Source organism: Pygoscelis adeliae, unplaced genomic scaffold (genome assembly GCF_000699105.1).
Source record: "Pygoscelis adeliae isolate BGI_AS28 unplaced genomic scaffold, ASM69910v1 Scaffold27, whole genome shotgun sequence".
In the NCBI taxonomy this organism is placed as follows: Eukaryota; Metazoa; Chordata; class Aves; order Sphenisciformes; family Spheniscidae; genus Pygoscelis; species Pygoscelis adeliae.
Window position 1 is genome coordinate 6,631,721 of NW_008825410.1, and position 14,894 is coordinate 6,646,614.

At 37.1% G+C, this 14,894-nt stretch overlaps 1 protein-coding gene across 3 annotated transcripts in view; it reads left to right on the forward strand.

The window, feature by feature from the left end:
• The window catches only part of CACNB2 (calcium channel, voltage-dependent, beta 2 subunit), an 89,574-nt gene that overhangs the window by 40,012 nt on the left and 34,668 nt on the right, over window positions 1–14,894 (forward strand). For all 3 annotated transcript variants that reach the window (XM_009330555.1, XM_009330557.1, XM_009330556.1), the window contains exons 3-5: window positions 7,981–8,103; window positions 12,560–12,696; window positions 14,498–14,574. In XM_009330555.1, the coding sequence (XP_009328830.1) occupies window positions 7,981–8,103; window positions 12,560–12,696; window positions 14,498–14,574 (337 nt within the window). The remainder of the gene's footprint in view (window positions 1–7,980; window positions 8,104–12,559; window positions 12,697–14,497; window positions 14,575–14,894) is intronic.

Genomic DNA, 14,894 nt, shown 5'->3' on the forward strand with positions numbered 1-14,894 from the left:
AACTCCCCAAGTGGGTGGCACCAAAGAGCCACCTTTCTGGCACACTTGCATGCAGACAACACACGGCCAGCGATGAGTTTTGGCATTATGCTCTAAGAAAAAGAGACCCCGCTCATATGAGAAAGCTCTGTGTGCGTCACTAAAGCTATTTCAGTCTTTGCTGCCTCCTGAGCTGAATGTAAACCGACATCGGTGACTCTCTATTCAAATATGATTTCATAAAAGGAAGTAGGAAGCATGACTTTCAAGCTGTGTGTGAAGATGAGCTAAAATAGTAACAAAAGTATCTCTAGAGAGTACGAGAGGACAAAAAAAATAATCTCTTAAGCCTACCTGTTGTTAATAAAAAATGGATGTGGCAGACTCTCTTTTGTACCAGCTGGATGTGTTAAATTTTCCTTCTTTTCTTTAACATTGAAAGCAGGCATTGCCGTAGCAGGGATACCAAGGAACTGGAAGGATTCGGAGATTTCCTCAGTGAATTTCACCAATGGGCCTCGATCCTAAGGAAAAATCACACTTCAGCTTTAATAGCTGAGTTCCCGTGCAGCGACACTTACGGTCTGCTTACAGAGTCCAAGAGGAAGGCTGATTGTGGCGGTGGCTTGTGAGATGGGCACGTCTCCTTGCTGGCCGCTCTTGCAGGAGGGTGCACGTTAATGTCAGGTGCCGGAGAGCAGCAGTTGTGATGTTCCCTAGGCAAGAATTTGGTGAGCCAACCCTTTGTAAGGTAGCAGTGCAAGCACTGGTAAAGGCTGGGCATAGTTCATGTTGCCTTAGTTTTGGAAATAGATGGTAAAATATACTCGGGTCGAATAATTTCTCAGTGCCTGAGTCAGTAATGAAGTTTGGCTCCAGACTACGTGTTCTGGCTGACCACTTCCTTCCCAGATCCCTCAGGAGAGATCCGTGCTATCGAAAGCCTTAATAATACAGAACAGTTTGAATCTCATTATACCATTGTACTCAGGCTGCTACTTGTTAACTACAATTTTACTGTGTTTTGTTCTCCCACTGTACTTTTGTTTTTCAGCTCCTTCACTTTGTTGGAAGTGCTGAGTACAGCACCTTGCACAGGCAGGCACTAACCCAAGACTTGAGCCTCAGGCATTAGGTGGTTATGAGGGCAGTGCTATCTGCTGTAGGAAAGTAATACAACTGCTGTCTTAACCTGAAATAATAGCATATGCCACACACATACCCCAACCTAGTGGTTAAAAAAATGCTATTTTTAGACCACTTACAATTAAAACTGGAAATTGGTGATTTCCACTTGTAATAGCACTTTATTTTCCTTGTACTGGAGTATAAAATCCAGTATTTGTTGTCCGTTATAGATTTTTATGTCCCTCATTCATAGACATATGAGTGAACCATGGTTCCTGTATGTTTTTTTACCATGAGGGTGGTCAAATACTGGAGCAGGATGCACAGGGAAGTTGTGGTGTCTGTCCTTGGAGGTGCTCAAGACTCACCTGGACTCAGCCCTGAGCAACCTGATCTAACCAGAGGTGCTTTGGGCAGGGGTTGGACTAGGTGACTCCAGAGGCCCCTTCCAACCTCAATTATTCTGTGGTTCTGTCTTGCTGCCAGACTTGTTTGATACGTACACCCATGCCAATAAAAGAAGGCCTGATCTTTGCTGGGAAGTCATATTATTGATTGCTACTTTTAGTGACAGCAGGTATACTCTAATTTTCTGTTGGGACATCCGCAAATTGTCATTGCTTCCTTAGCAATGAGATTGCTGAGCAGATGCTATTTTTAGAGATTGGACAATTACTTACCTGTAATGAGGCTCCAGCAATAATCAGCATTTAGGATGTAAATTTCCTGTGAATTGTTTATGTACTCAGGTGGGTTTGATTTTTTTTTCTTGTGTAACAGATGTATAAATTAGTGTATGAAATAAAAAAAATTAAAATAGGAAAGTTATTTTATTATTTTTGTTTATTTTTCCATTCTTGAGCTGCTTTTGTGACAGTATATATTTCATAACATTGTAAACGTCTTTAAAATAATAATGAAAATCATGTAATTCTGTAAAACAGCTGGGTTTCAAACTGCTTTTTCTTTATATATTCGGCTTTCAGTCAACAGCAGGGCAAAATAAAGTGACATATTTTAAGGCTGCAGTTATCAGGCCACCACATTGCTATTGATCTTTGTCCTATGTGGGATATTACTATTGCTTATGGCCCAAACACTATGTACAGGGCTACTCTTTGGAAATAGTGCCAAATGTAGGTCATAGTTTGACATATTTACTCCCTACCAAGACTACTAATGAAAAGTTCAGTAGTAGTATCATCTTTTCTCTGCGGAAAAAAATTGCGTGGTGTTTTAAATTTTCATGAGTGCAAACCTGGTAGTGTTTCGAGAGAGACCCATTATATTCATTACCCAAGAGAAAAATAATTCTTTGCTTTCAGGATAAGGTTACAGGCATCTGTGAAAAGTGGATATGATGAAGGATGTGTAGCATTATGCAGAAATACTGAGGGAGGAGACTTGCTTTGAGACAAATTTTCCAAACTTTAACACAGATGCCAACTTCGACAACCACTTTGTCAAAATGATAACTGGAGTCATTTTCTGAGTCAGTTCTTGACTTAGCCGGCATTGCCTTCATAAAAGGTGCATTCTGATCAGCATTCTGGTTTCGTATAAGCTGGTGTAAATGCAGTGTACCTCTACTGTGGGAGTGATGTAATAGAGTGAGAAATGGGATGGATCAGAGACCCTAGATCCTCATCACCTGCTGCTGAAGAAAGTAAAGACAGCCTTAAGCCTTGCTTGTATTTCTGTAGCCCTAGAGTCATTGCTTCACGTAGGACAGCCTCAGGTGTAAATGAAAGTGGTTTGGACAATGCTCTGATCTGTTTTTCTGTGTTCTGGTAGTGGATGGGGAATAGAGGTACCTCGATTATCAAGCAACATTCCCAAAATTAGTGGCCGTGAGGGAGATGACCTGTTCTGTGAGCAAATTCTGTCTCAGAAAGTTTGCCTCCTTGGCTGGGATCCCCAGAGGCTGCATCCACTGGGTTTATGGCACAGCATAACATATCTGAAATGAGTTATAGGAAAAAAGGGTCCTGTCATGTTTTAAGTACATTACTAGAAAACAGATTGTATTATTTTGCTCTGTTATTAGGTGAAATATTTCTCGAATACAAATTCAGCCAAGCAGGTGCAAACTCATTTAAACTGACAAATTGACTGAGACAGATACAATGTGCAAATGCTTGTGTACACATTGAATACAAGTTAGTCATAAAACAAGAGTGAGGGAATATAAGTAGCAGGGTATAATAGTACTGTAAATAGTATTGACTTAGTAATGAGGGTTGTCATGAAGATGTATAAAGTGAATATAACTTGTGAACCAAAAGGAAGGAGTGAGATCCAGATGCAAAAAGAGAAAATTAAGTAAGGTGTCCCTAGTCCCACTTTAATTTATGTTTGTTACCAAAAGCCTACAGCCAAAGTTCGTTTAACAGTTGGTGAATATGTTTTCAATGATTTATATTCTCAGTTTAAATCAGAAGCTGAAATTGGTTCATGAAGAACACCACTCCAGAGTGTGTTCCCTGCTGCCCTAGTGGTACAGATGATGGTAATGTTCACGGTCTGGTTATTGTTCTCCTTGTGGGGTTATTCGGTCTGTCGAATGTTGTATTTTTACAGGCGGAAAAAAGGAAAACAAGGTGGAAATATTCATTCTGAAGATAACTTTTTCAAGCTACGTTGTTTCTCTTGAGGGAGATGAAACATTAAACTGTTTAACACCTGGGAGAATCTGTCCCTGTAGTCCAGCCTGTGGATTAACTGAGTGCTAAACTGCCATCACATTTTCATGGAGATTTAGCGGATGAACAGAAAATGCTTAACGGTTTTGACTCAGTCTAATTTTAGAACTGTAGAATATGTAAGCAAATGCTAGATATCTTTTTAAAATATACATATGCGTATTTTAAAAAAAAGGGTTTTTTTGACATAAGGCCCTAATTACATAACAACTGGACTTCTTTAGTTAAAGACGATGTAGTTCAAGAAAAGAAAAAGTAGTTAATTTGACAGTTCTATGAAACTTTCAGAATTATTTATTTATGTAAAAAGGCTAGCATTTAACTTCTATAAATTAATTAGTTTTAAATATTCAATTAGATGAATTATTGTAGTCTAATCCCATGGTAATTCAGTCTCCCTTTCTAGTAGTATGGCAGGTATCGAAAATGGGACATACTGTTTCTGTGAATATCTGTAGCTCAATGTTCTGCTTTGTTTTTCTATTCAGAGTTTTTATATTAATTTCTTGATAGCAGAAAATGACAGAGGATTTTTTATCTTTCATGTTGAGATAGTTCTGGAGTAGTTTCCATTTTTCTCTTTTTCTTGGGTAGTCAGGTGTTGCCCTCTAATAGGAAATTTTAGATCACTTCTAAGAAGTATGTCAAGGACATTAACTTGCTGAAGATGTCTGTTGGTTGCAATGCAGCAGAGATTTTAAAGTCTTTAGTCGGCCTAAAGTCTTTCATCCACTGATACTATTAAGAGTAAGTCACAATACTCTGTTGAGTGTTTTTTAGATTCGCTAAAGGATATAGCAAATGTGAGAAGGGATAAGCAAGTATATTATCCCCCTATCAGTGTTTGGTAAAGATTGTTCCTTAATATTTCCATTCTTGTTCTGAGATACATTCCTACAATGACAGTTTACTATGCTTTAAAAAAAGATCATTCTTAACAGCAATGAATTATTTATTCCATGCTGTACTATTTAATGATGAAGTATTATTTAGGAGATTTGACAATTTAATGCTTGTTCATATCTGTATTTTCAGTATTGAAATGAGTAATAGCATAGCAAGCATCAACTCTGTTAGTTTGTGCTTTTTAAATTCAGGAAAGTTGTGGGGGTTTGTATGAATATTAAACCCCAGTAATTTATGTTCTCTTTTATTTTTAAGGAAGATATATGATATCACTGAATTCAGTGCCTGTGTGACTACTTTTTTTTCTTTGTGACATGCCTGGTTCTGTAATAGTTAGCTATCTTTTATGTAGTGTAACTGAGTGCTAGTAACAACTGAGAGAATTGTAGAGGAGTTGAATAAGATATGAATTTGAGCTGCTAGGAAGTGGACATACCTGTGTTGCATCAACACTGCAAGGTTTTTAAATTGATGTGGAGGAATTGCCAAATTTTATTTTTTGGATGATCATTCTCATAAATGCCCATTTTCAGAAATGTAATCATGAATGCGTAATCATATCTCGATGCCCTTCTAACATTTCATCTGTATAATGGCAAGGTGAACTTATTAATGGCTGTTTAAGGGGCGTGTGTGCCTAGCATTTACATACCTTTCTGTCATACCGGAGTCCAGAAATTTGTGTTAGGTGCCAAAACTCCTTTTGCAGCACATTGGAAGAGTTCAGGGTATGAGAAAGATGCCCAACACAATGAGTTAAGTCAGCTATTGTTTTTTGATTGTGTTTTTTACATATATAAAAAAATTGTGGCTATCATTTTCTAACATAGGATGGTAGCTAATAAGAACATCTAGTAAACTCATCTAAACCAATTCCCTCTTGTTATACATATTTTTCTACATATTTTTCCTGTTAATGGATGAATTTGATCCACTTATCAGTTGTGTCTGTGTATTTTTTAAATATTATTTCTGATTTGAACTTTTTTCTGTTGCACAGTGCAAATATAATCAAGTTGTTTATATAACTTATATCTTTTGAGTAACATCTCCAGCACGTTCCAACAGCAATAGGATTTTCCTTGTCAAAAGAAAACAGACACTTTAAAAATTACTATTTATTGTACTATTGCGTTTCACATGGTACTCTAATTTGTTAATGTTTGTTTTTTTTCCTAGAACAGGTGATCTGCAAAGAAAAGCAATCAACTATTTGCAATATTCTAATTGTGGCTAAACACCAAGAAAGACATTGAACTCTCGGGATGTGTTATTTCAACCAGTAAATATATTCAGCTGTATTTAATTTTTTAGTCTTCCATAGGCTTTCCAGTTTAAATAAGTGCCTGTTTAAATGGTACCAGTTTCAGTCTTTAGAGCCCTTCTACCTAACCTACCTTAACATTCTTAAGATTTTTCCACTAATTCCAGCAGAAAGAACAGAAAGGATAGAGTAAAGTCCTTTTCCAATAATCTCCTGATCATCTCTTTTTACAAATCCATATTTAGATCCAGAATACCACATAAACATGAAGCCCATTCTGTAATCCCCTTCCAAAATTTATTTCTGCTGAAACCGCCTGTTTCACTTCTGGACACAGAGACTCTCTTGACCCCACTGTTATGAAAGAGCTTATTGTTTCTCTTTGTAAATTAAAAAGCCTTCCCAGAATGTGCACTTAGATGTAAATTGTTTGTCTGCGGTAGTTCATTCAAATACAGGCCTATTTAAGGAGTTTTAAAATCTGCTTTATTGGAACCCTGTGGCTTTTACAGCACTTTAGACCTAACTTAAGCAACAGGGAACCTTCTCTCCCTTTATTTCCAACTGTCCTTTCCAGGCCAGGTGGCATGATATTGTCTTTAGAATTATTTATATATCTCCCTCATTATTTTATCATGTATTTTAATGTGGCAGATTTCTGTCCTCTAGCACTATGCAAGTTGTCAGAGTAATCCTGGATGGAGCAGGCAGGGATTTTTGGTAATCAGAAAAATATAGCATGATTTTTGGTTTCAAGTATTTGTGTTTGCTGTCATGAAGTAGAGGATGCGTGTTCATATCCTCTTTTTCGAGCATAAATGGAAGCAATTCCTTACATAGGAGACGAGATATATTTTTTGCTTGTCATCTCAGCAAAATACCATCTTTTTAGCCAAGCCGAAGTGATGATGGATACCAACTAATAAAGCTAAAATTGTTGTCTGGTAGAAGTTTTAGTATATTTTAAGATGAAAAATTATGTCACGCCTTCCTCAATCACTCATGAGCACCTCTGAGACTCAGTTCATGTCTTCAAAAATATTTTACCAGCCATAATGTATAGGGACTTCAGACTAGATCATAAGAGTGGTGTGGAGGATTTTGGGGTGGGCTAAAAGTTTAGCCTGGGGTAGGACAATGGTGGGTCCCAGGGATACTGTGTGATATCTTCTGTCAGGAGAGCAAGCTCAAGGTCTTGTTGGTGTAGAATAAACCAGAATAAAGGTTGTTCTTCTGTATTCTGGTTGTAACCCTGAGAAAAGGAAGCCCTCTATAGCTCTAGGCTAGGCTGAGCTGGATGGCAGCTTTTACTACCAATTTTACTGCTATTGGAGCCAAATTACAATAGGTTTGGCCATTATAACATGTTTGAATTTCATGACTTTTACTTTGAAATGGTATACTTAAATTCTCATTATTATACAAATTTATATTATATCTCTTTGTTTATTAGCAAAGCACAGTAAACCATTGCAATTTAAACTTCAGGTACTAGTAACCTGAAATCTGATTCCTTTGTTCTCATTCCTTTCTGAATTTGACAGGGGCCCAGTAATCGCCGTGAAAGCAGGATAAAACACTCCATGCAAATTCAAGCACACCCCTTAAAAATACTGCAACACAAGTGTGAGGCGTGACCACCTCAGTACAGAACTGTGGTTAGAAATCTCTAATAAATCTTAGCCAAACGAAGATCTGCTGTGCAATGCCATCATAACTAAGCATAGTATATGGATTGCCAACTGTTTTATGGTTACTGATTTGAATTATCCCAAATTAGATAGATAAGAGTCTTGTATTCTGTCAAATGTGATGATATTAAATAACTGAGGTAAGTAAACGTGACGCTTCAAAATGTTTTACATGGATGTTTTGAGTGTTCTTTGTAATTGTTACGATTTAAAAAAGATAATTTGCAGAAATCATCCTCTGTGTGTGTGTTTGTACATATGCACGTGTTTGCAAGGGAAATCTTCATGCTGTTTATCTTTTGTTTTGCAGACAAAACCTGTTGCATTTGCAGTTCGGACAAATGTTGGGTACAGTGCAGCTCACGATGACGATGTTCCAGTCCCAGGCATGGCCATCTCATTTGAGGCTAAAGATTTTCTTCATGTTAAAGAAGTAAGTAAAACTAAAGGAGTAAATGGATCTCACTTTAAGGGTCTATTTGAGTAATAGTGCTACTATTTCTTAACGTTAAGATAATGCTTCACGTTGTCAAAGCACTATACAAATGTTATATAAGTAAGGTAACTGTATATAAGAAATTGAATGTTCTTTGAAATACTATTCTCATAAAAGCAATGCACAGATTCCTTACAATCAAATTAATGAAGTTTGGAAAGCAAGTGCTTTTCTCCTCTAGTAACTATCACTTATTTGGAGCTTTAGAAATCTCCATCTGCATATTCACAGATATAATATCTGTGGGTTTTACCATACTAGCATTCTGAGGTTTCGTTGTGATTTAGCAGCCAAGGGTTGATTCTCTTTTATTTGTGTCACTTAATCTCAAAAAAACCCAAAATCCTTAGGTCTCCTTTTTTTCACTGAAGTTACTTCCCTGGCACAGACAATATCTTGTTGTTAACAGTTGCATACTGAAGAACTGACATGATAACTTTCAAGATGCACATAGCACCTGTCAAAAAAGTCGCTTTGCATTTGCTGCATTGGTTTTCATTTCCTGCAGTTTCATTTTGAAAATTTTCAAGTTTTACAGTTTCAAAAATCTAAACTCTTCTTCTTTCTCTCTCATTTTCCTTGCAAGACAGTCCAAAGCAAATAACGCGGTAACTTTCCCATACAGGCCTTCCTTAGCAGCCCGCTGCTCCCTTCTGAATGATTCCCTCATTTTATGAGATTTCCCAGCTTCTGGTCATATTCCATTGTGTTTTGTCACAAAATGGTCCATCTGGAAATGGAAGTTTATAGCAGAAGAACTAGAAAGTAAGCTTAAGGATGAGAGCAACTTAGCCGTGCATTTAAAATTATATTTTTGCCCTATTTTACCGTATTGAAAAATCCCTCACTAGTCATGATTGATGATGCATAATGATTCTGCTGGTGCAGGCGCTTTGTGGAAGCAAGAAACATTCCTGATACGCAGGTGGAAATACAGGTGGACAGAGACTAAGGAACACAAGAAACGGACTTTTAGTGCCGTTATACTGATGACTAATGATCATAATTTTCCTCATATATGAAACACCAAAAAAAAAAAGGGATAATTTGGAGTCAAACTCTATATGGTGAAGAAAATATGTTTTCTGTCTGATGATAGTGCAAAAGAATTGCTCTGCTCTGTCTTGTGACAAAAGTAGAGATGAGCAGGCACAGAGTCCTGGCAATAGAGAACCATCAGCATTCTCTGGTGAGTCTGGAAGCCCTGGAAAATACGGCTCAGTTTGGTTAGACATTAAATGATTTTGTATGGTCATCTATTCCATCTGCATTTTGAATGAGCTGGTAGTCTCAGACTTCAGATCAAGTCTTTCCCCTGTTTCCATATGAACCAGAAACACAGTGCTAGCAGATTTTCTGTTATACTTTATCCTTTTTTCCTCACAGTGCAACTTAGACTCAGATGTAAACATGCATGGAGGATAATGAGGAAGAAGTTTCCTGAACTTTTCTGGATCTCCAGAAATGCCTTAGAAGGAAACTTAGCTCAGCTGAGTTGTTATAGTCTGTGGCTGCATGTAGCGCTGAGGAATGGAAATACAGATTAAAATGCTGTTGTTCTTGCAGCTTCAGGTGGAATAGAACAGCCTCTCAGTGCTAATTGCCTTTAAAAATACCTGGTTTTCTCCCTAAGCAGTTAAGGAAAGTTGACTGTCTAGTGGTGCTAGGCCAGAGCTGGGTTGTGGAAGGGACCAGGCCAGGTGCACCGCTGGGATGGAGAGGTGGGAAGGGACCCCCAAGGAGTCTGACTTGGACTTGCTGGTCCTGCGTTTGGCAGCGGCTGTTGCGTCTGGGTGGGTCGAACCTCTTCAGGAGGGTCCCCCGAGGAGCGGCCCTTCCCTGCATAGCCACATCCTCCCCCTCCCTCTTCCGTGGCCATGCCCTGCTTGCTCTCCAGGCTTCTGTATCCCACCAGATACTGCTCCTTCAGTAATTTTGTTGCTCCCTATAGTTGATGCTGGGAGAACTGAAATGTCCAAAATGTAATTACTTATGCAGATGAAAAGTAAAAAAACATATTTGACTATAAAATGCAGTGTTGCTTTTATATTTTATACCTCACTGGTTGCTAGAAATAAAGACATGTAAGTTAATCTCCGACTGAACTTCTGCCTGCATAGTAATGCCATATTGGATCGATGCTGTCCTCTTCTTGTCTGCGAGGAGTGTTCGCCAATTTGTGCTGCTGGGAGGGCTCAAACAAGAAACACCTCAGTTCAAAATGTACGTGGGCAATGGTGAAAAGTACTGCAGTGATTGAGTATGAGAGGAATTTATTTTCATGATCAGGTTACATTTGTTAAAACTCAGTACATACAAAGATGAAGGATTCCTTCCTGCATGAAGAAACATGCACTGCATCATAGTCACTCCTGAATCTTTTGGGGCTTTAATGCATGGCCATAATTCTGCTTTGCATTTAATTCATATTTGTGTTTCCCTTGGCACTCCATGCACAGGTGAATTATAGAGAATCGCTCACCCCAGCCAGCGCCTTGAGAGCTGGACACCTCGCTACCAAGATTTCCACTATAGCTTTCTAAAATTAGGAAGTATTGTGTGTGGTGTTGTTTACTTATAAAAGTATCTTATCGTACTTTTCATATACTGACACAGCTTTTAGATTTGAGACTTTGCAGGAGTGAATTCCAGATGCTTTTATTTTTGTATGAAGAAAAAATTCCTATGGATTTAGCATTTCTATCAATTAGAATAAAATTAATGTTGTTGCGTAGTAGTCTGTCGTACTATAGGACAGTATAAAAAAGTAGTGGCTGTTCATATTTTAATTTAATGGTGTTTTTTAAGTATCTATCTCTTCCTTTTACCAAGTTAATGATACTACTTCTGCAGATTTCATGTATACCATAGAGCAGATCCATATAATGGCAACCTCCATTGGCTCAATTGCTCTAGTCTTCCTCCACCTATATTATCCTGCAACATATTTTAAATGCACATGCATATCTTTAGTTAGCATTTTGCAATGAAAGGTTATGATTTTAATAACATGTTTCAGTCTAATACAGCCTTGAGAAACTGCTATTCCAGATTAGCTCCCTATTAAATATTGGTATTCTTACTCATAAAGGCATCCCGTTGGATCAATGTTATAGATCTCCTTATATTTTATGAGCTTAAAAGTGCATTTATTTTAATCTTTATTTCTTGTTAGCTCTATATCTTAAAGTTGGTTTCAAGCATCACAACATTTCTATAGTAGCCAAAATGAAAGATAATACTGCAATTTAGGTTGTGTATCATTGATCCACCAACGTTGTATTCTCGGTGAAATTAATTCCTTTTTATGGGAGCCCACACATATTACATGTTGTACTCCTAACTGTATACTTGTTAAAACTACTTATTAAATAATTAAACATGCGCTATAATATCTACATTCATAGCTTCAGATTCAAGAAGGCAACTTCTCTTTCCATTCAGATGTTCTCTTACATTCTCATAAATAATCCAAATTATCCAAAATTCATATTTGATGGTAGTTATCCCCATGGAACTCCTAGAGTATTGCATGTAGGGCCATACATAAGTTACCTATTCTCATCCAAAAATGGTGAATAAATAATAAAGGAAAAAGCAAATACTTCTGCTCCACAGACCTCTGCAAACAAAACCTCCTCTGTGTGTATGAATAAATATTATTACATCAGAGTAGTAATTATCTCGTATTTCATATAGCTGAAATGCAGTTAGTTGGACCATCTTGTGCATTTGTAGAATTGTAAGGTTTTTTAGTTATCCAAAGATAGCCATTCCTTGTGAATCTATCACTCTATGTTTAAGATGCAGATCACATGAGCTGTATGCAGTAGAGCATATATAAGTAGTGGAATGTAGTCATATTTCAGAAGATTTTAGTGAGTTCAGAGAAGCGGGGGAGTTTGAGAAGTAGTATTTTTTATTTTAAATAGAGAACTGAATATAATGGAATAAGAAAAATAGATTATTACAGAGCTGTAAAGATTGTTGCAGTGGGTAGGAGCAGGTCAGAAGAAATCTCTGATGTTCACCAAGGAGAAACATCAAGGGAGGACTAAAGCAGCTCTCATGTATGAGCAGAAAAGACTGTGAAGCAGAAAAAAATAAAGATGGTGAAATGGGTGGAAATAACAGCCAGGGAGAATCATGCAGTCTATGAAGGAAGGTTTCTGCTTAAGTACTATAGCATTTTAATAATTTGCAAGGTATAATTATTTTAATGTATTTCTGAATATTACCACAATTCTTCATTGCCATAATAACATAGTACAGTGATTAACTGCAGGGAAGAATTACATAAAATGGCTTAGCTGCAAATTAAAAATAATAACAAAATGATCCCAAATACAGTAATTTCTTAGTACATGACCTTTTTTTTTTGTTTAATCTGTAGAAATTTAATAATGACTGGTGGATAGGACGGTTGGTAAAAGAAGGCTGTGAAATAGGATTCATACCAAGCCCAGTCAAACTAGAAAACATGAGGCTGCAGCATGAACAAAAGGCAAAACAAGGAAAATTCTACTCCAGGTAATAACAACAAATCATTAAAAATAGTAGCATGACTGTCACACAACTTGGAAGTTAATGCTGTGTATGCTATAGTTCTGTTTAATTATTGTAATTGGCAGCTACAAACATTCTGAATCAATGAAGGAAGCAATACTTATTTACATAATTAATGTCATTGCCATTTGAGAGAGAAAGTAGATATTTAGATTGGTGGTCTGTGGTGGTCTACAATGGCTATTATTCCATTTTATTTTTATAAAATATTTGCAAATATACATTGCAGTTAGTACATTTACTATGTGCAAGCACAATTTTTGACTTAAAAATTGATCTCCCTAAATTCTTTAACATTTGTTACTTGTTTTCATGATCTTACAATTTCTAAACACTTTTAAAGCTGATTTTGAGAACTTACAGAAAATGTTAAGATGGATTTATTTGTAAGCTGAAGCCAGTGCCTGATAGTTAGCTCTTAGGGAAAAAATGTTTTGGTCTTGTCAAATTCATTGCCTACAAATACAGCTTTTAAGAATACTGCATTTTACGATGGAAGTTTCACGTCAAGTCATTTGTTGTCTCTGACTGCAGCCATCATTACATAAAAATAAAGATTCAGTATCTAAATGTACTGAACAATACTACGAGATGGTAATGATGTCATCTTTACTGTAGAATTCTTAATAAAGTTGTTTTCCAGTAAACATTAACACATGTGGAAGCAAATGCCACTTGCTTCCCTTTGGGTATATAGGAAACATTTCCAGTATGTCTGAGTGGGATGGAGCTGGAATTGAGAAAACATCTGGGAAACATTTGGGAAGCCGGAAAGGCTTTCCTACTTCAATAGCAAGGGCAACAGGGTTTGAAGAGCGTGTCTATGCTAAGAGGAGACCAGGATGCTGCAGTGCTCAGCCGCATTCGCCAGCTGTGAAATGCCTTTCCTATGAGTGTGCTGTCCTCAGCAGGAGGACGTCAGGTTCCTTATTCCTCTCGTGACGCTTCTGGTACAACCAAATCTGACCCAGTGATTCCGTCCCTTTCCAAACTGTGAAGGCTTCCAGTCTCCAGAACTTCTCACTGGAGATAACACTGTCCTATGCCACAAATGCATTTATTTAGTGCTTATTAATATTTGAAGATGGAGAAACTGGAAACTAGTACTATCACATGAATTATTTGAAGAGTGAAATAGCCTTTCTTAAATTCTTTTCAGTGCTTTTCTCATTATGGTAACTGCAATAAAATGACTAAAAATACTGTTTCATTTTCACAACTTGGATAGGTTTTCACAAAGCAGGACTTGACAAAACCTTAGGCTGCTTTATCTTTGTTTGACAGACTTTTTTTTCCTAAGTGCTACCTGGTATTGAGACAGCAAAAGAATTTGTACTTTAATTGAATTGAAAAGACGTTAGGCAAAGACACTATCAGTTTCACTAGGGAGCTATCAATAACTCTTCTGTTAAAAGAAACAGATGTGCTCACTGGCTTAAGAATTAATCTTAGTAATAAGTAGTAATATTAATAATTATATATCAGTAGCCATATTAATAATTGGAGCGCATGAAGATCATGAGGTAGTGAGAGCATATGCAGCAGAATGAAGCTGCACATCAGAACAAGGAGCGTGATCGATGTTTGCAGTTCCTCAGTCCTCAAAATGTACACACGTTTCGTGTAAGATGTATATTTTATACCACTGCCAGAAATACCATTTGTCTCTCTGCTAGCAGCTCATTTAGAAGACAGGTAATAAATCAACTAGAATAAATACTGAGAAAGCTATGAAACATCAGACTAATTTGTTGCTTTACTCCAGTAAATCAGGAGGAAACTCTTCATCCAGTTTGGGTGACATTGTTCCTAGTTCCAGAAAATCGACGCCTCCATCATCTGGTGAGTAGGTCGTGAACCCTTTGGTTTACAGACTCATGAACCTAATCAGTTAAAATTTATATACATTTAGTCCTATTTTTCTTATTCCCTGTACTTCATAGGTATAAGGTTGAGTGGTTGCATTGCCCTCTAAGGCTGGTTTGGGTAGGTTTGAAGTAATAGAGTCAATGCCAGCAAGTTCAGGCAATGATAGGGCTGTTAACAATCCAAAAAATTCCCTCTCTGCTTTTACCATGGTGTTTTATAGCAAAGACATAATAAAATTATGAGACTACATTGCGGTAGGATACTTAGAGATTTGGACTGGTCTGAGCACTCCT